This window comes from Acinonyx jubatus, chromosome B4 (genome assembly GCF_027475565.1).
Source record: "Acinonyx jubatus isolate Ajub_Pintada_27869175 chromosome B4, VMU_Ajub_asm_v1.0, whole genome shotgun sequence".
NCBI lineage: Eukaryota > Metazoa > Chordata > Mammalia > Carnivora > Felidae > Acinonyx > Acinonyx jubatus.
The window spans coordinates 57009909-57032508 of record NC_069387.1 but is presented as its reverse complement, the minus strand read 5'-3'; the positions used below and the strand labels follow the sequence as shown (position 1 = coordinate 57032508).

General features: G+C 40.9%; 1 protein-coding gene across 3 annotated transcripts in view; it reads left to right on the top strand.

Annotated features, from left to right (window-relative positions):
- The window catches only part of BCAT1 (branched chain amino acid transaminase 1), a 106814-nt gene that overhangs the window by 29499 nt on the left and 54715 nt on the right, over positions 1 to 22600 (top strand). The window contains exons 1-4 of one of the 3 annotated variants that reach the window (XM_027035751.2): positions 4137 to 4492; positions 5588 to 5659; positions 15832 to 16032; positions 21939 to 22049. In XM_027035751.2, coding sequence (XP_026891552.2) covers positions 4274 to 4492; positions 5588 to 5659; positions 15832 to 16032; positions 21939 to 22049 — 603 coding nt within the window. In that variant the 5' untranslated portion in view covers positions 4137 to 4273. Of the gene's footprint in view, positions 1 to 4136; positions 4493 to 4550; positions 5514 to 5587; positions 5660 to 15831; positions 16033 to 21938; positions 22050 to 22600 lie in introns of those variants that run through there. The other 2 variants (XM_015065185.3, XM_015065184.3) reach the window with 2 other exon arrangements.

The following is a 22600-nucleotide window of genomic DNA, read 5'->3' as shown; positions in this document are numbered from 1 at the left end:
GGTACCAGGGTGGCAATAATATGGCTGGAGAAATGGCGACTGTCAGGATATTTGTAGGTAGAATGTATAGACGTTGGTGATCACTTGGCTGTGCTTGAAGGATGACCCTGATGTTTCTCGGTAGGGCAGCTGCATGGAGTAGGGGTCAGTAGCCTACAGCCCGCAGGCCAAATCCGCTGTGTCCTGTTTTTGAAAATACAGTTTTATGGGAACCTAGCCTTGACTGTTCTTTTACATATTATCTGCGGCTGCTTTTGCCACACATTGACAAGATCTGAGTAATTTTTTTTTTTAATTTTTTTTTAATGTTTATTTTTGAGAGAGAGACAGAGCATGAACGGGGCAGGGTCAGAGAGAGAGAGGGAGACACAGAATCTGAAGCAGGCTCCAGGCTCTGAACCATCAGCACAGAGCCCGATGTGGGGCTCGAACTCGTCAACCGCGAGATCATGACCTGCACCGAAGTCAGAGGCTCAACCGACTGAGCCACCCAGGCGCCCCGAGATTGGAGTAATTTAGCAAAGACCACATGGTCCTCAAAACATAAAATATTTACTATCTGGCCCTTTAAGAGAATGTTTGCCAAAGGAGATAAATGATCATTACCTTCATTTATTGAGGAATTAGCACTTACCAGACAAGGTTCTAAGTAGTTTACATATGGTACATGTTACGATGGTCCATCCCATTTGGCAAACATGAAGTGTTGCCGTTGTCCCATTTTACAGAGGCACAGATGTGACATTCTCGTTCACTCCCATAGCTTCAGTGATCACCTGCATGCCACTGACTCCTCAGGTGTCTACTTCTAAACCAGACCTCTCGTTTGAGCCTCAGACAGGCATATGTCTAACAGCCAGTCTCCGAGACCAAAAACTCAGCATGCCCCAAACCAGACTCCTGCTGGTTCGTCTTTCAGTGTTCCATTTTTCTTAGCGAATATCACCAACAAGAAGAGCAAGCCAGAAACCAAGGAGCCCTTCTTGTCACCTGTCTCTCCCCATTCTTTCTCTCGTCCACTCTGTATAGAGATTGCAGAAATCTGGCTGCTTCTCTCCAGCTGTATCACCTACCACCTGCCAGATCCAACTTATTAATAGGTCAGCACTTATGTGGGTTCTATAATAGCTTTCTCATAAATCCATTTCTTCAGCCACACCCTCCTCCAGTCTCCAAACTGCAGCCACAGTGCACTTCAGTCCTGTCAACCTCCACCCCTGTTCCCTATCTAATCCTACCCTTTGGATGGTTTTTCTTGTTCTTAGGATTCCATGAGTTCTCTCGTTGTGTTTTTATGTTGTTTCATTGTTTTTGAGTTACTGTCCAGATAACAGGAGTGCAAAATAATTCTTGTCAATGCACATGCAAATAAGTGCTGAAGGTCAGGATTCAATTAATGTATCTCCCCTATTGTGGAAGAAGCTGGTTTTATGTCCATTTGCAAATTCATGTCACTATTCCTGACCCAGAAGTGTGTCTGTTCTTTGAACAAGTTTTAACATCTGCCTGGTAGCTTCATTATAGTTACATAGACTATAATATAAATTCATTTTATATGTATATGGCAGTCATACTTTTGCCTTTATCAGGGAAATTATCCTTTAACTCTCTTAAAAGGCACTACGTGGTTGGCTGTCTGCCAGCCCTCCCAGTCTCACCCTCGACCAAGTTCCCTGCTTGTCTCCACTCCAGCCCTGTCTCTCTTGTCTTTTGTAAGTGCCACATTTCTTCCCTTCTCAGAGATGTTTTTTCCTGGAACTCACTTTCATCTCAGATGTTTTTCATTCTCTCTTATAGTAAATACTTTTATCCCCTAGGTCTCTAGTTAAGGGTCCCTTGCTGAAAAGCCCTTCCGGACATTTCTGGTAAAACACAGGTAGCACTTGTTACTTTTGCTTTTTTACATTTGTAGGATTAGTTGCTGCTTTTTAGCACAAGTACCATTTTTCTATGTGGCTAAAGGCAGTGCATGATAATGCGATGGAAGTATGCTCACAATACATCCCCAGCACCTAGCCCTGTTCCTTCATGAATGTTACATACACAATAATAAGTATTTTAGACAGATTTTTGGTGTAAGTACTCACTGCTCAGGAGAGAGGTGGACTGAAAAAAATACATATTTGGGAGCCATCAGCATATAGGTTCAGCCACAAAAATGCACAGGAAGCAAACCATTGGGTTAAATGAAATGAAGGCTGTTAGGAGCCTTGTTCAGGTGGAATAATAGGACAGGAATCAAATTGTAGCCACTTGAAGTGGGAGGAAATAGAAGCAGTTAATACAGATTGCCCTTGCACAAATGTTGGCTCTGAGGAGCCAAAGGGTATAGGTAGCACTGTGATAATTGTTCAGTAACTTCATTCTTGCAGTATATGTTCTCTTGATGGAAAAGGGAGGGTTTGGGGGCACCTGGGAGGCTCAGTCCATTAAGTGTCTGACTTCAGCTCAGGTCATGATCTCACGTTCATGACTTTGAGCCCCACGTCGGGCTCTGTGCCTACAGCTCAGAGCCTGGAGTCTGCTTCAGATTCTGTGTCTACCTCGCTCTCTGCCCCTCCCCCACTCATGCCCTCTCTGTCTCAAAAATAAATAAATTTTTAAAAAAAGGGTTTACAAGTAAGACTTAAAATAGCCAGAAAATTGGAGCTGTGTAATATTTATCTTTAAAACAATAACAGACTTTTAATGCATGTCTGGTGTAGTCATTTATTTTTTTTTTAAACATTTATTTATATTTGAGACAGAGACAGAGCATGAACGGGGGAAGGGCCAGAGAGAGAGGGACACACAGAATCTGAAACAGACTCCAGGCTCTGAGCTGTCAGCACAGAGCCTGATGCGGGGCTTCAACTCACTGAGTGCGAGATCATGACCTGAGCGAAGTCGGAGGCTCAACTGACTGAGCCACCCAGGCGCCCCTGGTGTAGACATTTAAAGCAAGCTTTTTTTTTTTCTTAAAGTTCATTTATTTATTTATTTTGAGAGAGAGCACACAAGTGAGCATGAGCAGAACAGGAGCAGAGAGAGAGAGAGAGAGAGAGAGAGAGAGAGAACCCCAAGCAGGTCCCACACTGTCATGCAGAGCCGGATGTGGGGCTTGAACTCATCAGCCGTGAGATCATGACCTAAGCTGAAGTTGGATGCTTAACCGACTAGCGACCCAGGTGCCCCTAAACCAAGCTTTTGAATGCAAACTGTTAATAGTTCTTCACCTAAGGGTTTCTTATTTTTAGGCATGGGGACAAGGTTGGAAATTGGCAGCCCTAGAGTTTACTTAGTCTATACTTTTTTAAAAATTTTATTTTAAAATTCGATTTTAAATTTCTTCAGGGACTCTGGTTTCCAGCCACATGTGACCTGCCTGGGCTGGAACTTGTCGCTCCACCCAAACCTCAGGAGCTGTTCTATGCCTTTTCTGAAGGGAAGGGAGAAGTGAATGCTGTTTTCTGAGTTGAAAAGATTAGAGCTATATTGTCTTTAGGACTCTATGAAATAAATTCTAAAACCAGACCAGATTTAACCGCTCTTACCCAGAATAAACCGTTCTCCCCACTTTCCAAGAACAAATGAGCCACTTCCTATTAATTTAAAAGCCCAGAAAGGCTCATAACTGAAGCTGACGTCGCCCTGGGAGAACACGTAGAGAAGGCAGTAGCTTCCTTTTTCCTTTCAAAGGTTGCTTTATCAGCTTCCTTAAATATTGCTTCCACGGGTTTACAGCAGCGACCGGTCAGCTCGATTGGGGGCTCTTTATTTTGCCTACAACACTGAATGGCTGGGCGGATGCAATAGCGTCGAGGTCTTCCGGCAGAAAGAGCTCTTAGAGGGCGTGAGCCTGGTAACCGTGCAACACCCCACAACAAATCCCACTTGAGGAGGTGGTGCAAAGAAATCTAAACCCCAGATTCACGTTCTCGCTCATCAGTTTGCACGTGGGGATCGGTGGCAGAAGAGAGCCAGTGCGCAACTGCCAATCCCGGACTGCAGACTCGGGGGCAGAAGCTTTTAGCCTTTCTGTCCACGGAAACTCTTCCCCTAATGTAAATTAATTTCCCCAAGTTTGCCTTCGCCCTGGCCGAGGGGCGTGTCCGGGCCGGTTACCCTGGGGTGGCTCGGTAAGTGCTCCTGAAGTGCCTGCCTTTGGAAAGGCGCTCGCTCGTGGCGCGCACGCTCGTGCCCCAGCCGGAGACCAAGTGGTGGAAACTAGGGCTTTGGTTTTACCCACCGAAAAGCGAGAGGGACCAGACGGTTGGAGGCTCCACCCCCGGGGATGCTGGAGGGGCTGCGTTGTTCCCTGCGCCTGGCCCTGGCGCTGGGCCCCAGGCGGCGGCAGCCCGCGCCGCGCAGTCGGTGCGCCGGAGCTTGGTCACGCCGCCGGCTTTCGCGTCCAGCCGCGCGCTGCGTGCGGCCGCAGCTCTCCGCAGCCCCGCGCCCCCGGGGACTCCCCATGGCCAGCCCAACCCGCGCCGCTGCGGCCTTCGCCCGCCAGGTACCCGAACCCAGACGTTTGCGGAAGGGGGGCGGATTGCACCGGCGTCTCCGAAGCCTGCCGGCCTGGTCGGGCGCATCGCTGTCGTTTCCTGCACTATCCTGCTTCGCCGCACACCGCCGTTCCGTCTCCACCCAGGCGTTTCCTCTCTCCCCAATCCTAACCGAAATCTAGAGCCCCAGCCAGCGAACTCTGCCTTGGAGAGGCCCCCGCCGGCCAGGTCTAATGCCCAGCCGCTGACGTGCTCCGGAGCGCGGCGTGGACAGCCACCGGGGATGTGAGGGTCGCCATGGAAGCTGCTTTGGGGGAGGAGGGGGAAGCGGAATTTCTGGGCTGCCAGAACTGACAACCACATCCTGCGTTCCTTTGCCACCCCAAAATATTTTGACCGCAGCCTTCTGCCTTCTTGGATTCCACCCCCCCCCCCCACCTTTTTTTTCCCCCCTCCATTTCTTATGTAGCTATTTAGCAGATGGCGGGGGGTGTTTGTTTTGTTTTTAAGGTCTGCACCTTTCCCCAACTCGTCCCTCAACCATTGTGCCCTTAAGTATCTTTTGAATTACCCCCTAATTTCCTGAGGTTATGTCCTTAACCTGTGAGGTTTGGTGTCCGTGCGCCCGCATTGCAGGACCCTGCCCGTGGAGAAAATGGTTCATTCTCGTCCTCATCCCTTTTCCAGCCTTGCTATTGTGCGCCAGTGATTGACAAGACCACGAGGCTGAGCTCGCCCAGGAGATTTTTCTATAAATGGCTTAAAACCCTGGTCTAGACTATTCGCTCCGATGTAAGGGGGACAATCACCTTCTTGTTCTTTGCTGGTGAACCCTGGCTCTGTAGGGCGAACCTGGAATTTAACCAGTCTGCCCTAAGCTAGTGGTGGAGGACGAAAACAGCTGCGTCCTCCTGAAAGGTTGAAAGTGAAGGGCAGCACTCCCAGGACGCTCTCCTTTGGGGCTGGTGCCCGGGTGCTTGATCTTCCTCCCGTTTGCTTGGGTACCTGAGCGGAGCACGCGGTGTGATGGTGAGTGATACTGATTACCCCAGGCCACAGTTTACCCACCTGGTTTTACTTAATGAATTTAATTCTTCTTTAAGGACTGCAGTAACGGATGCTCCCCAGAATGTACCGGAGCAGCGGGATCAAAAGAGATGGTGGGGACTTTCAAGGTAAGGTTATTTGCTCAAGGTTAAGTGCTACAACAATTAACTGAATAAATCTATTTCTTGTTGAGATTTGGGGCAATTTCACGGTGTGGATTTTACAGTAGTTTAGATATGCTGCCATGCATTTTAGATTCCACTGGGGGGGGGTCATTTGGGGAGCAGTAATATCTTCATATCTAAAATTACCTAGCAGTTAATTACTTATTTCATGAATAATAACTTTTTCTTGAAAAAGAACTAATTTGTAAATATTCATCTAGATAGAGGTTTATCTGATTGTCTAAGTATAACCTTTCACTATGCTTGTGGGAAAAGTTACACTTGTCATTTTTCTCTTTAAACCAACACCTAACATTTTACAGTAAATGTGTTGTATTTCCCTACCTACTCTCTGAATTATGGGGTTTGTATATTAAATAATCTCATAACTTCCCAGGCAAATAGTGAGGAGCAAATGAGGAACAATCTTGTAAAAGCACTTTGAAAATCATAAAAATACAAATATAAGGTGTATTATTATTTTCTTTATAAATTATCATCTCCACTGCACCCCACCAACCATGGAGGTTTTTGCTTCCTCTCTTTATGTCTCCTGCCTATTTGTCACTCGCTGTCAATTGTCATCCATAGCACAGAGTGTCCTCATGATCTCACATCCTGGCAGGGTTCAGAGAGGGAGTGGAAACTTGACTCATCAATTTAACACACACCCAGCTCTTACTGTGTGCTAAGCATTGGAAATCTGAAGATAAATTCAAGATAAGGTCTCTGCTGTCAGGATTTAAAAAAAAAAAAATAGAGTATCGTAATTTCTTTACAAAAATAAGCTTGTGAATTTTTTGTGTCCATAATACTCCTGGTCCTTTAAAGATCATATCCTCTGTAACCTTATAGCTGATCTAATCTACTCTGCTAACCTATTAAGACTAAGTTCTAATACATTTGGAGACTTAAATATATTGAGATATTGGGTCCTAGGAAAAATGAGATAAAACAGACTCCTATTTGATAATCTCTCAGAGTCCTTTTATATAGTAGGTAAATTCCTCAAAGGGTATATAGATGAATGTGATTTTTTTTCTCAAAATTTCTTTATATTTTTATACATAGACAATTTTTGCTAAGTTAAAATTAATTCATAATGTAAGTAATCTATTTGCTGAATTTAGATTTCTATATATTATGTTTTAGTTAAGGGGGAGGTGTGCTGACATTCTACATTTGTATTTATATATTAAAACATGGGTTGTTAATGGTGGTTGTATTCACAGTGCATATGTGATGAGGCAAATGAAAAATGAAATTGATAATTTTGGGAGAAAAATGGTGGGTTTTATAAGACCATTTTTGCTTTTGACAAAAAGCAAAAATATTTTTCTATCTCTTTTTTATTTACTCCATTTGTATTTTTAAATTGCCTTTTGGATTTCTCATAGGGAGTTTTCATATTGTATCTCCTCCCCTCATTTTGATGCAGTCATTTTATTTATTTTTTATTTTTTTAATATGAAATTTATTGTCAAATTGGTTTCAATACAACACCCAGTGCTCATCCCAACAGGTGCCCTCCTCAATGCCCATCACCCATCCTCCCCGCTCTCCCCCCCCCTTCCCCCGTCAACCCTCAGTTTGTTCTCAGTTTTAAAGTGAGGATCCAGTTTCCCAACAAAGCCCAGAAATAAGATGCCTTATTACAGAATCTTTCTATGGACTCCAGAGTCATCTTTGTTTCAAAGAAATCCGCTGTTTCTTCCACTTTCCCCTGCTTTATTCATCTCCACAGAATGTGACACTCGAAATCTGTAATTCTGCTCTTCGTACCTTTCTATTAGGTTTTAAAAGAGGGTCTCTAAAAGATCATGAACATAGCACCTAAAGCTTTCGAAGTAGAGTAAGAAAAGTGCACTTATTGTAGAACAAAGTTGTACAATTTCTGATATACTTGTAAGGCTGAGATAGCTCTTAAACATTACGTGTTGTGTCCAATGCAGAGAACAGCTCCAATACTGAGCAATGAAGGAGAGATGTTGCTAGAATGCTGGCTAATACAGCCCTCAGGTGCAACCAGGTTGCATTTGCCTCTTACCGGCTTCCCCATTTCAGAGCAAATACTTACCCAAGCGTGGCTTTGAGTTAGGAACTCATTGTTTTTTTAATATGCTTTGTTTTTGTCAATATTTGCCATTTCACAGTCCAGTCCTTGTGGCCTTGCCTTTCAAATTCTTCCTCAGGCATAATATGGCCTGAAGTCATCAGAGAACATGGAGCATTGGAAAGGGACAGATTAATTATGCAGGAGAGAGTATCACTTAACAAATATTGTTCTTTTTTATCCATCTTTAGAAAGTAAATGTAAAGTTTCTAAAGAACACTGATAAAAACTGTTTGCAAAATTTCTTTTATGCCAAAAATTTTTTCACCGCCTTAGACTTGATTTCATATCTACTCAAAACCAGTCACAAACCTTCAGCTAATATTGTTTACTTTAGAATTTCATTCAGTGTCCAATTAGGATATTTAATATTCTTAGGTAATTTCTCTTGGAGCTCAGGTTAAAAGCTGTTATTTTAGTTTCCAGAATTGCAGAAAATTTTTTAAAGGAAGGAAAATAGACTTCTTGATGAAATTCTGAAAGCACTAAGTTGTGCATTACTTTGAAAAACTGTATGTTGGGCAATCCTTCTTTACAAATTAGAAAGTTAGAGGGTTGCTGTTCATATCATTAATAAATCACATCTTATAGGGGCGCCTGGGTGGCTCAGTCGGTTAAGTGTCCGACTTCGGCTCAGGTCATGATCTCGTGGTTCATGGGCTCGAGCGTTGCGTCGGGCTCCGTGCTGACAGCTCAGAGCCTGGAGCCCCCTTCAGATTCTGTCTCCCTCTCTCTATATACCTCCTCCACTCACACTCTGTTTCTCTCTCTCTCTCAAAAATAAATAAATATTTTTTAAAAATCGCATCTTATAAAAGGATGTAGCGGCCTATGAAAATAAGACTTATAATTTAATCATTTGTACTCAGTTTCCAGAAACTTAATTAGTAGTATCAAGTTATAATTACAGGAGCACTAAGTCGAGCATAAAACCACCTATTCTATATCTTTGCCATTAACTAGCTTGATCTCACAGGGCCAGTGGATCACTGTGGGTGGTCCTAGAGATATTTTAAGGAGAGTTAAGAAAAGTAAAAATTATATACTATGCTATGCTCATTCTTTTTTTTTTTTTTTTTTTTTTTTTAAGAGAGAGAGAGAGCATGAGCAGGGGAGGGACAGAGAGAGGAGACACCAAACTGGAAGTGGGCTCCAGGCTCCACGTTGTCAGCACAGAGCCTAATGCGGGGCTCAAACTCACAAACAGTGAGATCGTGACCTGAGCCGAAGTCCGAGGTTTAACCACTGAGCCACCCAGGAGCCCCTAGGTTATGATAATTCTTAAAGTTGGTTCTTTAAGGATCTGTAGTAACAAAAAAGGTCTTTTAGTAAGAGTTTTATAAAATCTACAGCAGTCTGTTGTGTTGAAATACACTAAACCATGAAGATCAACCCATGTTTAGTGAAATTTAGAACAGAATTATTAGTACATATTTGATGTGTATAGTAGTTACTGTGCTAAATGAGAGTCCAACATAATCCAAAGCAATGACTGCCTTTTCCAAATGTTCAAATTGGCTAAAAGATTTTATAGAGCCAAACCAAACATTTTGGGAGCTGGGATGTCTATCTGTGTAGAGGGATTGTGTGAGCAACTGCTAGGCAGTTTGAAAAGCTGAGGATACCCCCAGACTGCTGGGCCAGATGGGGTGCTACAGTTTCCATACTTCCTGCTGGAGTAAAAGAGAAGAGAGTTTGGATAAACTGGCCGCACCACATGTCCAGTGTTACAGATGGAGGAAATGATGGGAAGAAAAAGAGGTAAAGGTGGGAGGACATCTGGAGCCAGGTTTTAGTCCTTCCTGTTAAACTATGGCATATAACTATGCATATGACTATGCTTAAGGGCTGGTCAGTTTTCAGGCACTGAGGAGACCCCAAATACAGCCCCCCTGTGTTCCTTGTTAACATTGTGTTTGCAGTTCTCTGACCAGCCCTGCTAGGCTCCCTTGCAACTTGATAGATCAGTGTGATACATTTCTGACCAGTAAGGCATATGGAAATTCCTGGAGAAATGTTGCTTTTGTGATCAAAAGGAATACACTTGTCTCCTCTTATCCTTTTCCTCCCCTATCTTTGGACCTTCATGAGATCATTAAAGCTGAAGCTACAGCTGTAAGCAGCTCTTCTTTGACCCTGAGGAGAAGGCTAAGAAAATCACAGGGCCTTGAGATGATGGGGTTCTGTCGGACTTGGCTCTTTCAGACTTAACGTGAGAAAACCAACTCCTGTTTGTGTTTTACTTACTTGCAGCTGAATGCATTCCTGAGTGATAAGTAAAAGGTTAATGCAGGACATTAGTGAGAGGTAGAACTGAAAAAAGAAGTTAGTGCCATACTTGGGATACTTAATTTTGCAGCTAAAATATTTGGCCTTAAATCTATAGCCATTTAGGTATTCAGTGCACATTGAAAATTATGATCAAGCATGTGATTATGTTCAGAGAGATTATAAGGAAGAGATACAGAATATTTGCTACTGAGGGGGTAATAGAAATTGAGGAATCAGACTTCTTAAAGAGATTCTTGAAATTACAAGCGTCTCTATTACTGATAGGGGGAACCGAGGGTTGGGAGAATGTTGTGAGAATGATAAATTACCTCGAAAGGAATGAAGATGTAAAGAAAATACAGGAAAAAATACACAATGAATTTGTTAATGGAGGTCCTGTCTGGGAAGTGGGAATGTGGTGGCCAGGGTACTAGTTGAGAATTTGACACTTTTCATTTTTCTTCCCTTTACAGTAGAAATTTAAAGTAGTAAACATGCATTACTCTTACTAAATGAATTAAGGATTAAGAAGTAAAGAAGTAGAACATAAATATATCAGAAATAGGGACCAACTTTTGGAGGAAATAGGTGTTCCATTTTAGATACGTTCAGTGTGAGATAACCAAGGTCCTGGGATTACAAAATAATGTACAGATTTTGATAAGAATTCACAAATGAGACTTGAATCTCTGAAGTGGTTCTCAGCCCTTCCAGTCTTAGCAGCCAGTGTTGGGAACCCTCACTCTTCAGGTTGCTGAAATCTGTGTGTGTGTGTGTGTATATATATATATATGTGTGTGTGTGTATATACACACACACATATATATACGCTCACACACATATATACATACATATGTTCATACATGTATGTATACACTTATATATGCATACATATATACATACATATTTATACATATATAAATATATATACATACATATAAATATATATATGTATAATATTTATTTTTGAATAAGAGAGCGAGAGAGAATTCCAAGCAGGCTTTGTACTGTTGGCACAGAGCCTGACTTGGGGCTAAAACTCACGAACCGTGAGATCATGATCTGAGCTGAAATCAAAAGTCGGACGCTCAGCCAACTGAGCCACCTAAGTGCCCCCAGATTGCTGAAATCTTCAAGGGAGACAGTGTGGTATGGTTCTGAGCCCAGAGTGCACAGTTAGAATCACTTGGGTAAGTTCAAAGAACGCTTCCCCTGCTCTATCCCAAAGATTCTGTTTCAGTTCTGGAATGGAGTGTGGGTTAGTGTTTTTAAAAAGCTCCATAGTTGAATTCAATGTGTATCTGGGGTTGAGGATCCCTGATGCAGAGGAGGAAATGTAGAGGCTCAAAGAAAAACTCAGTGTTACCCGGATTCTTGTGTTTTACCACTGCCAAACTATCTTTCTCCCCCTTCCTGTTTTGCTCCTTCATACTTTTGGAACAAGAAATAAAAGCATGGAAGCCATGTGTCTAGTATTATCCCTGATGGCTACTTCAGATTGCCCAGAATAAAGAGGTAAACTGGGGTTACTTTAATTGCTAGCAGCCTCTATGGTGAAGATTCTTGGGGATATAAGGAAGATGGCGTACAGTCTTACCTGCACAGAGCCAGAACCCATGCAGAATTGGAATGTTAGTCAGTGTACCATGGAGTAACTAGTTCTCTCGGCTCACCCCTTCCCCCACTCCAGCAGCCACAGTGCCTCCATGACGTCTTCTGCCACTCCATTTCCCCTACATTTCCTGAATTCCTGCCACACTGAGTCTTTCCTGTTCCTTGAATATGCCAAGTCTGGTTCCTACCACAGAATCTTGGCCCTTGCTTCCTCTTACTCAAATATTTTGCCTCTGGATATCTACATGGCCTACTTCCTTCTTCATTCAAGTCTTTGCTTAAAGGATACCTCATCAGGAAGGTCATTCTCAACGCTGCTACCAAAAATAAGCATTTTCTTCTCCCACTCTGTCCTTTTAAGCAGCTTTCATTTTCTTCATAGCGCTAATCACCTCCTGACCTCTCTTCACTTATTTCTCTATACTGTTTTTCCTGCTCTAAGACAACAGGATTTTACTTGTTTTATTCCCTGAGATTCCTTTGGGCCTGTAGCAATACAGGTACACAGTAGCTCAACAGATATTAGGCTGAATGAATGCGTAATACTTGCTCACAGTGGCTACTGACTGTCCGTGGCTGACTGTGAGCTTGCCTGAGAAGGAGGGGCTGGGCCACAGGCATCTTTGCATCTGTTGTGCTTGCTTATTTATTTATTTTTGAGAGAGAGAGCAACACAAGCCTGGGAGAGACAGAGAGTGAGGGGGACAGAGGATCCGAAGCGGGCTCTGTGCTGACAGCAGAGAGCCTGACGTGGGGCTCGAACTCGCAAGCTGTGAGATCATGACCTGAGCAGAGTCGGCTGCTCAACCACCTGAGCCACCCAGGTGCCCCTCTCTTGTGCTTATTTAGTGCAGTGCCTAAACCATTGTGCTGATTCAGTCAGTGTTCACTGAGTGAATAAAAAAGGCAAAATACTAAGAATAATAAAGCATATAAGGAAGAAAGAGGAACCATGGGAAAGAGAAATAAAAACAACCCTACAGTTGTTTGATATGAGGCCATAGTCTTGTTTTTAAATATTATGTAGATTGTTATTGATATAAAGTATATATTCCATTGCTTATATTGATTTCATGGCAGGTGGGGTTGTTTGTTGGAGAGCTTAGAAATCCTGTAAGGTGTAAGGATCATGTGTAGTTGATATCTTATTGATTAGCTCATTAGAATTGTTTAGCTAATGATAGAAATAACTTGGAACGTGATCTTTATTTTACTTTTGAAGAACCATGCAAAGCACTGGTTCTGTCACTTGGGGTGGGGGAAGCTAAGGTCTGCTGTCTTTACAATGTTGAAGATGTACCCTGAACTCAGCAAGTAGGAAAATCTCTCTCCTACTCACACTCCCATCTCCATTTGTACCTATTCTCCTCTTTCTGTTTTGGGTCTTACTACCCTCTCCTGTTATTAAGAAATTTTTATATGTAGTTTAATTTTTTTTTTTTTTTTACATTTTTATTTATTTTTGAGAGACAGAGACAGAGCACAAGTGGGGGAGGGGCAGAGAGAGAATGAGACACAGATCCGAAGCAGGCTCCAGGCTCTGAGCTGTCAGCACAGAGCCCGGTACGGGGCTCGAACTCACAAACTGTGAGATCATGACCTGAGCCGAAGTTGAACACTTAACCGACTGAGCCACCCAGGCGCCCTTATATGTAGTTTTAATAGGTGAAAATTTGCATTGTTTGTGTTACCATATTGATATGGTTAAAGATTTTTCTTAGTCTAGGACTAAGAAAAGCCACTAAAAAAAAAGCTAACTTAAAGCAAAGTCATATGTGCTTCATTGTTCAAGAACACTGTGACACCGTTCATATAATGAAAAGTTTGTGAGAATTTTACTCACTTTAAATCCTAACCATCTTCTGTGAATAAGTCTGACATTCATCAGGGAGTACATCTGAAGTCAGCCGGATGTTATTTTCAGTTATTTGAGAAAATTTGTACTGTATTGAGTGTGAAGCACTGAGTTAGGGCTGGAGATTTAACTGGGGTATCTACTCAGAGTTCTTGTCTAAACAGTCTAGAGGGACTGACAAACTTTTTTTTCCCTCCAAAGTTTTATTTACTTATTTTGGGAGAGAGGGAGAGGGAGAGAGAATCCCAATCAGACAACCTGAGTCCAAATCAAGAGTTGGGTGCTCAACTGACTGAGCCACTCAGGTGCCCCACTGGCAAACTTTTTTAATAGGTCAGATAATAAATATTTAGGTTTGAGGACCATAAGGTGTCTGTCACTGTTAGTGGACTATGCCATCATTGAAGGTAAAAGGACAGTGTGATTGTGTTCCAATAAAACTTTATTTATAAAGAGGCCAGAAGCCTGAATTTAGCCTGTAGGTGAAATTTGTCCAACATTCTACCTGGTCTAGAGGATAAAGGGAGAGAAATGGGATTCAAGGATCCAAACAATTTAGCTTGATTGTATCTCTTTAAATAAATTCTTTTTTTTTTCTTTTCTTTTTTTTTTTTTTTTTTTTGCACTTAGTAAAGGATTTTAAGTTAATTTACTTGTTTGGATTAAATGGTGGTAGAAGAAAGTCCATCACCACCACCCCCCAATTTGGCATTTTGTTGGCATCTTCCAAAGTAGCATTCATCACAAGACTAACCTGAAAATTACAATAATGTGTTGTCTTTAGTGCCTTAGGCTTCACTGTAATGTGAGCTTTGTGGTTATTTTAGAATAACATTCAGCCTGAATGTTATTCTAAAAATAAAACTGATTATCATTCATAGTCTATCAAATTACTAAGATATGTGTAAGACAGTGAATTAATCAGAAGCAACTAGATCATTTTATTTTATTTTATTTTTTTAACATCTATTCATTATTTTGAGAGACAGACAGCACAGTCAGGGGAGGGGCAGAGAGAGGGGGAGACACAGAATCCGAAGCAGGCTCCAGGCTCCAAGCTGTCAGCACAGAGCCTGATGCAGGGCTTGAACTCATGAAATGCGAGATCATGACCTGAGCCAAAGTTGGACGCTCAACCGACTGAGCCACCCAGGCGCCCACAACTGGATCATTTTAAATATAAGAATAAGAGAGGCGCCTCAGTCGGAAGAGCATGTGACTCTTGATCTTGGGGTTGTGAGTTCGAGCCCCATGTTGGGTGTAGAGATTACTTAAAAGAATAAATAAATTAAAACTTAAAAAAAAATTAAAAAAATATAAGGATAAGAGCTGATGATCTAAAAGGAAGTTCTATACTTGATTTTGGGAGCAGTGTATACATTTGTGTATTAAGCGAGTTTGACCTTCTTTAGGAAGTCAAATCTGTCCCTCGTTTAATATTGTCTTTTAATTGGCCAAAAAGCTCCTTCCCCTGTGGTTTTTGTCAGCAGTCTTCAGCCCTTGCGAAGTTAGTGATGGGACTGCGATTCGGGCACGGATGTATTTGGCCATTTGTAATGGGCAAGCTGGCTATGTGCAGATTTAGTAAAATGCTGCTGTGTGAACTTGTTACCTATTACTCCTAATTTATCCTTCTTTCAATAAGAGGTCCTTTGTTCACTGTTTCAGCACAGAATAGAGGATTTATATCTTGGTGTTCATTCTCTACATCTCTGTTTTCAAAGAGGAAAACATTTGCTTCCCTCTGCTCATTTCTTCTATAATGCACCCAGGGGGTTTTGAAGGCTTATGCCAAGAATTCTTGGAGGGAGTTGGAGTACAACCATCGCCAAAAGGTTCAGTTCTTAATGACTTTAATTTTAGTTTAACAAATTGTCATGAGTGTTGCTGTTTTTGTCGTAGAAGACACCCCTTACCTCTTTCCTGAATGCTCAGTATGGTGAGAGTGAAGAAGGGAGGTGTTCTCGACTTTTTCCATCATTTTACACCATCTGCTCTTTTGTCCTCATTTCTAAATATCATTGAATTTGGTTCTGATACTTATTAGGCAGTGTATTGTGCAGAGATTTCAAGCAACAAGCCAAATTCTGAATGCAGGCATGATTTATTTGGCTCACATAGTATTGTTAAATTTCTGAGTTAGTTGCCAGCACTTAAATGTCAAATGATTTCACTTTTTAGTGGCCAGTGACTTAAATTTCATTTGTCTTTTGATTTTCTGTATCATCATGCCAGTGGATGTTCAATAACTTTTCTTTAATTGTGCTGATTTTTCTTCCCTAGGCTAAAGATCTAATAATCACACCAGCCACCGTTTTAAAGGAAAAACCAGACCCAGCGACTCTGGTTTTTGGAAGTATTTTCACGGATCACATGTTGACCGTGGAGTGGTCCTCAGAGTTTGGATGGGATAAACCACATATCAAGCCGCTTCAGAACCTATCATTGCATCCTGGCTCATCAGCTTTCCACTATGCAGTGGAAGTAAGTACATGGGAAGCAATGAGGGTGACTTATTAGATTTTCACTGTGAGTACACGGTAGCTCTTCCTGCTCAAATAGCTTGTGGGCAGTATAGGCTTTATCATATTTACTCAAGGAAGTCATAAATGTCTTTAAAGCTTTCCCAATAGGCAGTTAAATTGAAGGTAAGTCTTAAGGACCAATTTTTCAGATAATTTGGAATTTTCCATAATGTCAATGAAGAAATTATTTACAGCAAATACAAGGACAGTAGGTAAGAGAATTAGCAATAAAAAATCTGGTACTGTTACTATTTTACTAAGTCATTTCTAAGATCTTCTAATGACTGAGAAGGTGTTATTGAGTACAATATAATGGTTACATTTTAATGCTAACTGCATGTTTTTATGACCGGCATTAATGTGTAGTTATATGTGTTAAGAGACATGTAATTAAATGTCATTCTTCAGGCATGAGTAGAATAATTGTAAGCATAAAATATTAAATATTTGGAGAATGCTTTCTCTGGTCCTTGTTAGGATACACTCTTAGATTCACAATAGACTCCTCATTCCCTTGACCCTCATTTTGTTTTACTCATTTTTACTGTGTTGGACATCTTTCCCAGAATATTAGAATCCTGGAAATAAGCAGTGGCCTACCTATTAAGGGACTAAAAGATGGTAGTAGTAGATATTTATAACAATAATGATAAAATTAGTTTTGTTTATTAAATTCCAGTAATGTGCTCTGAACCTTATATGGGTCATCTCATTTAATAGTGAGAAAACATAGTTAAATATTCAGGTCAGTCATCTGGCTCCGATTCGGTCTCTGTTGTTCCATAGGGAACTCTTTGACTTGGGAAGCTTATTTAAAATCACTTTGTGCTTCCAATTTCTTTACCTATAAAATTGAAGTAGTGATAATACCTACTTCATAGTGCTATTATAAGGTTAAGGTAAGGTAATTTGTTTAAGCATACACACTCATGCCTGGTGCAGAAGGAGAGCCCAGTCCTTACCTACTATTTTTAACCCTTAAATCAGCATTATCATCTATTGTAGAAGCAGGTTCAGAAAAGTTAAGTTTCTTGGCCAAGGTTACACAATATTAAGGGAAAAGACAGGGTACAAATGCTGACTTCTGCTTTCTGCGATATCACTCCTAAAATGCATACACTAAAATTATGAAGAGGCCTGTCCAATTAACTTATTCAAAATTATAAATTTGAACAATTTGGAAACGTGTTCAATGCCCAGTGTATCCACTAGATGTTGAACTTGAAGGTCTTCAGTTTCCATTCCCATCTCTGTGTCTGAACTGTATTAGCTTGGATGAATTCTTTGATTATTTGAACACTCCAAGCCTCCATTTCTTCAACTATAAAATAAATAAGCATGGTAGCTGCCCTTCCCTGTGTCATAGGGCATCTAAATAGATTTCCAACAAGTTTTCAAATGCCAGTGGCTATCAGAATATTTTTTAGCTTTCAAAAATCACAGTAATCCCTTCTCATGTACTTCCCATAGGCCACTGGTTCTCCAAGTGTGGTCCCTAGAGCAACAGCATTAATGTGGCCTGGGAGTTTGGTAGAAATCAGAAACTCTGAGGGTGGACATGTACTGTGTTTGAGACCACTGCCCTCAGATTTGCCATATTCCTTTCAGATTTTTAAGCATTTCCTTTATTTGCTCTTTATTATGACCTCTGTCATGTATGTATGGGTCTGCTTCTGGATCTCATTTTTCATTGCACTGTCTTATCTATTCTATTCTGTTCTTTTGTTTTGTTTGTCTGTCTGCATAAATGCCACACTGTCTTGATGTCTGCCTGGGAAAAGTCCTTCTATTTTGCCTTTCAAGAGTGTCTTGGATGTTCTTGGCCCTTTGCTTTTCCATATAACTTTTTTTTTAAATTAATTAATTTATTTTTGAGAGGCAGAGAGAGAGACCAAGAGTGAATGGGGGAGGGGCAGAGAGAGAGGGAGACACAGAATCCAAAGAAGGCTCCAGGCTCTGAGCTGTCAGCACAGAGCCCGATGCGGGGCCCGAACTCACGGACCGTGAGATCATGACCTGAGCTGAAGTCAGATGCTCAACCGACTGAGCCACCCAGGCGCCCCTTCCATATAACTTTTAAATTTAGTTTATCAAGTCAATCAACTTTTATAGCTTAGTTTGTTAAAAAGAAAATAAAACTCCCTGACATGATGTTCATTTGGGTTACACTGGATATATAAATTGATTTGGGAGAATCAACATCTTTATAATATTCAGTCTTTGGATCTGTGAGTGTGAGATTGCTTTCTGCATTTAGTTAGGTCTCTAGTGACTTGATAAAGTTTTATATTGTCTTTATGGGTCTTTGCTTCTTTTGGGCATGCCCCCCCCCCCCCATAGTCCTCTCTTAATTCTATCATAAATAGTGTTTTTATTTTCTAACTGCTGCTGTTACATAAGAATATAATTTTGTATTTGGTTACCTCATCTAAGGAAATACATTTCAAAAGAATATGTTGATTTGTGCTGATTTTCTACATATTTATTCTTACCTCTGTTTCATGATCTATGAGAGTATTTATTTATTTATTTATTTATGAGAGACAGAGCACAAGTCGGGGAGGGGCAGAGAGAGAATGAGACATAGAATCCGAAGCAGGCTCTAGGCTCTGAGCTGTCAGCATAGAGACCAGCACGGGGCTTGAACCCACAGACCATGAGATCATGACCTGAGCCAAAGTCGGACACTTAACCGACTGAGCCACCCAAGCACTCCTTTTTTCTATTCAGTCTAATACTTTTTATTTATTTTTGCCTTATTGTAGTTGCATATAGTTGCATAGTATTGAATTAAAGTAGTTACAGCGGGCAATTTGTGATGTCCCCACTCTGAAAAGAAAAGCTTTGGATTTTATCAATATGATGTTTGGTTCAAGTTCATTGTAGATATTTTTTTTTTTAAATTTTTTTAGTTCATTTATTTATTCTGAGAGAGAGTGTGGGAGGGTCAGAGAGAGACAGAGAGAATCCCAAGCAGGCTCTGCACCATCAGCACAGAGCCTGATGTGGGGCTTGAACTCACAAACTGTAAGATCATGACCTGAGCTGAAACCAAGTCAGACACTTAATCGACTGAGCCACCCAGGCGCCCCACATTGTAGATATTCTTTATCACTTAACAAAGTTTCCTTCTTAGTTACTTGGGAGGCTTTTTTTTAAAGAGTCTCAAATGAGGGGCGCATGGGTGGTTCAGTAGGTTAAGCATCCCACTTTGGCTCAGGTCATGATCTCATAGTTCTGTGGATTTGAGTCTTGTGTCGGGCTCTGCGCTGACAGCTCAGAGCCTAGAGCCTGCTTTGGATTTGGTGTCTCCCTCTCTCTGCCCCTCCCCTGCTCATGCTCTGTCTCTCTCTCAAAAATAAATAAATGTTAAAAAGAATATTAAAAAATAAAAGCCTCAAATGAATGTTTAATTTTGTCAGATACATTTACTATATCTAATGAGATGATTATATAGTTTTTTTTTCTACCTAAGCTATTAATATAATGAATCTCATGTTTTCTTATGTTACATCAACTTCTGTTCCTGGGATAAATCCAACTTTTTCATGCTATGTTATCCTTTTGTATATTTTACATCTGTTACTTTTAATGAGATTATCACATAATCTTTATATATATTTGAACCTATATCAGGTGCAAACAATTTTAATTTTTAAGTTTATTTATTTTGAGATAGAAAGTGCAAGCAGGAGGGGGGGGGAGAGAGAGAGAGAGAGAGAGAGAGAGAGAGAGAGAGAGAGAGAGAGAGAGAGAGAGAGAGAAAGAAAATATCCCAAGCAGGCTCTGCACCCTCAGTGCAGAGCCCTATATGGAACTCGAACGCCCGAACCGTGAGATCGTGACCTGAGCTGAAATCCAGAGTCGGATGCTTAACCAACTGAGCCACCCAGGCACCTCAGGTGCATATAATTTTTAAATTGTAAGGTAAATGGAATCCTGTGACATTACCTTTGAATTAAAGTTTATTTTGTTTTGCATTTACTAATATAACCTCACCAGCTTTACTTTAAAAAAAAAAATTTTTTTTACATTTATTTATTTTTAATAGAGAGAGACAGAGCACAAGTTGGAGAGGGGCAGAGAGAGGAGACACGGAATCTGAAGCAGGCTCCAGGCTCCAAGCTGTCAGCACAGAGCCTGACGCAGGGCTCGAACTCACAAACTGTGGGATCATGACCTGAGCCGAAGTCGGACGCTTAACCGACTGAGCCACCAGGTGCCCTAGACCACCATCTTTACTTTATTTAATTAAAAAAAAATTTTTAAATGTTTTTTATTTATTTTTGAGACAGAGAGAGACAGAGTATGAGCAGGAGAGGGGCAGAGAGAGAGGGAGACACAGAATGGAAGCAGGCTCCAGGCTCTGAGCTGTCAGCACAGAGCCCGACCCGGGGCTCAAACTCACAAACCAAGAGATCATGACCTGAGCCAAAGTCGGATACTTAACTGACTGAGCCACCCAGGTGCCTCCACCAACTTTAGCCAGAATTTGTATGACATAATTATTTTTATGTCTTTTTGTCTCATGTGTGTTTCAGATGTTATCAGCTGAGTCCAATCTGACAACTTTATCTTTTAACTGAAGCTTTAGTCCTATTACATTTAATAAGTTACTCACATATTTGTACCTAAATCTCATTTAGTGCTTTTACATTGTGCTGCATGATGTAGACTTCTTTTCTCATGTAAGCTCTAAGGCTATAAGCTTCTAAAGGCCCAACTATCATTCAGTTCGAATTTTCTGATTTCCTTAATTTTTCTTCCTTGACTCATACTTTAGTAAATGAGTTTCTTCTTTTCAAAATGTTGACATTTTGCGGCTGTATTTCTGATACTGATTTCTGATGTAAGGTTGGGAAATATGTGAAAAGAACATGCATTCTGCAGGTGGTGTGTGCAGGGCTCTGTGTATCCACTAGGCTAGTTTATTTTTCCTGTTCTTCAAATCTTCCATATCTTTACCGAATTTCAGCCTGTTTGTTCTGTCAGTTATTTAGAGAACCAGTGTTAAAATTTCCCACTAGAATTATTGATTTTTCTCTTTTCTGTGTGTATCAGTATACACCTACTCTTTAAATTATTATTAAGTATAATTTATTGTCATATTGGTTTCCATACAACACCCAGTGCTCATCCTAACAGGTGCCCTCCTCAATGCCCATCACCCACTTTCCCCTCTCCCCCCCCCCCCCCATCAACCCTCAGTTCTCAGTATTAAGAGTCTCTTATGGTTAGTATGCACCTACTTCAAAGGTTTTTAACATCCCTGCCCAGTGGTTTGTCTGGGCGCCATTGTGAGAAAGGTGCCATGGCCCTAACACAGGATGGTCTTGAGCTGCTTGGGTTCTATGATTTGGGAGACTAAACCAACCCTGGTCACATCTAGATTATTTACTATCCAGAGTTTGAATGAGCCCGATTAAATGAAAGGATGCATGGGTGTTTAGGGCAGCAGGGTACCATGGGTTCTTTGCCTCCATTTTCATTGTCTGGATAGTTTGCCATGTTTTGTGATTGGAGATGTTTTCTTCCCACCTACATTGAGGTGTTATTTAGTAATATGGCTCCTAGGTAAGGGATATCTTTGACTTCCTACCAGATTTTTGGTACTCAAAGAGTTCTTTTTCTTTTCTTTCTTCTTCTTCTTTTTGTTTTTTTTTTTTCCCCTTAAAGAAGTTCTTTTTAGCCCAGCTACTCTAACCAGCCTGTCAACTGCTGGCTTTTTCTAGATTTAGAGATCTTTGGTCTAAGTCAACAACTTTACATGATGAAGAAGATGAGCGCCAATGGAAAAGTCAGTCTTTTAAACACAGATTATTTTCATTAATGATTCCCTAAGATTTATTTCTCTTTTATCTTTAGTTATTCGAAGGATTGAAGGCATTTCGAGGAGTAGATAATAAAATTCGACTCTTTCGGCCAAACCTCAACATGGATAGAATGTACCGATCTGCTGTGAGGGCCACTTTGCCGGTATGTGAGTGGATTTAGGAGTTTCTTGTATGTTTCTTTCTTTTAATGTAATGGGTCATTGTGAATTTACCACGGAATAAATCATTTCTGAATGTAGCTGGCCCTTGAGCAATGCAGGGGTCAGGGGAACTGGCCCCCACATGGTTGAAAATCTATTTGTAACTTTGACTCCCCAAAAACTTGACCAAGAGCCTAGTGTTGACTGGAAACCTTACCAAAACATAAACACTTGATTAACACATATTTTTTATGTTGTGTGTATTATATACTTAATTCTTGTAATAAAGTAAGCTAGAGAAAAGGAAATGTTACTAAGAAAATCATAAGGAAGAGAAAATACATTTATAGTACTGAATTATATTTATTAAAAAAAAATCAATCTACATGCAAGTGCACCCGTCCGATTTAAACCCATGTTGTTCAAGAGTCAACTGTACTTAGATTGATATACAGTACAAACATGTGAACACTGAAGTTACTTCTGATCTACTTTGTAATCAGTGAGGTAAAAATTAGTAATTCCAGAGTCTATTTTTTGTGAGTGTCTGTGG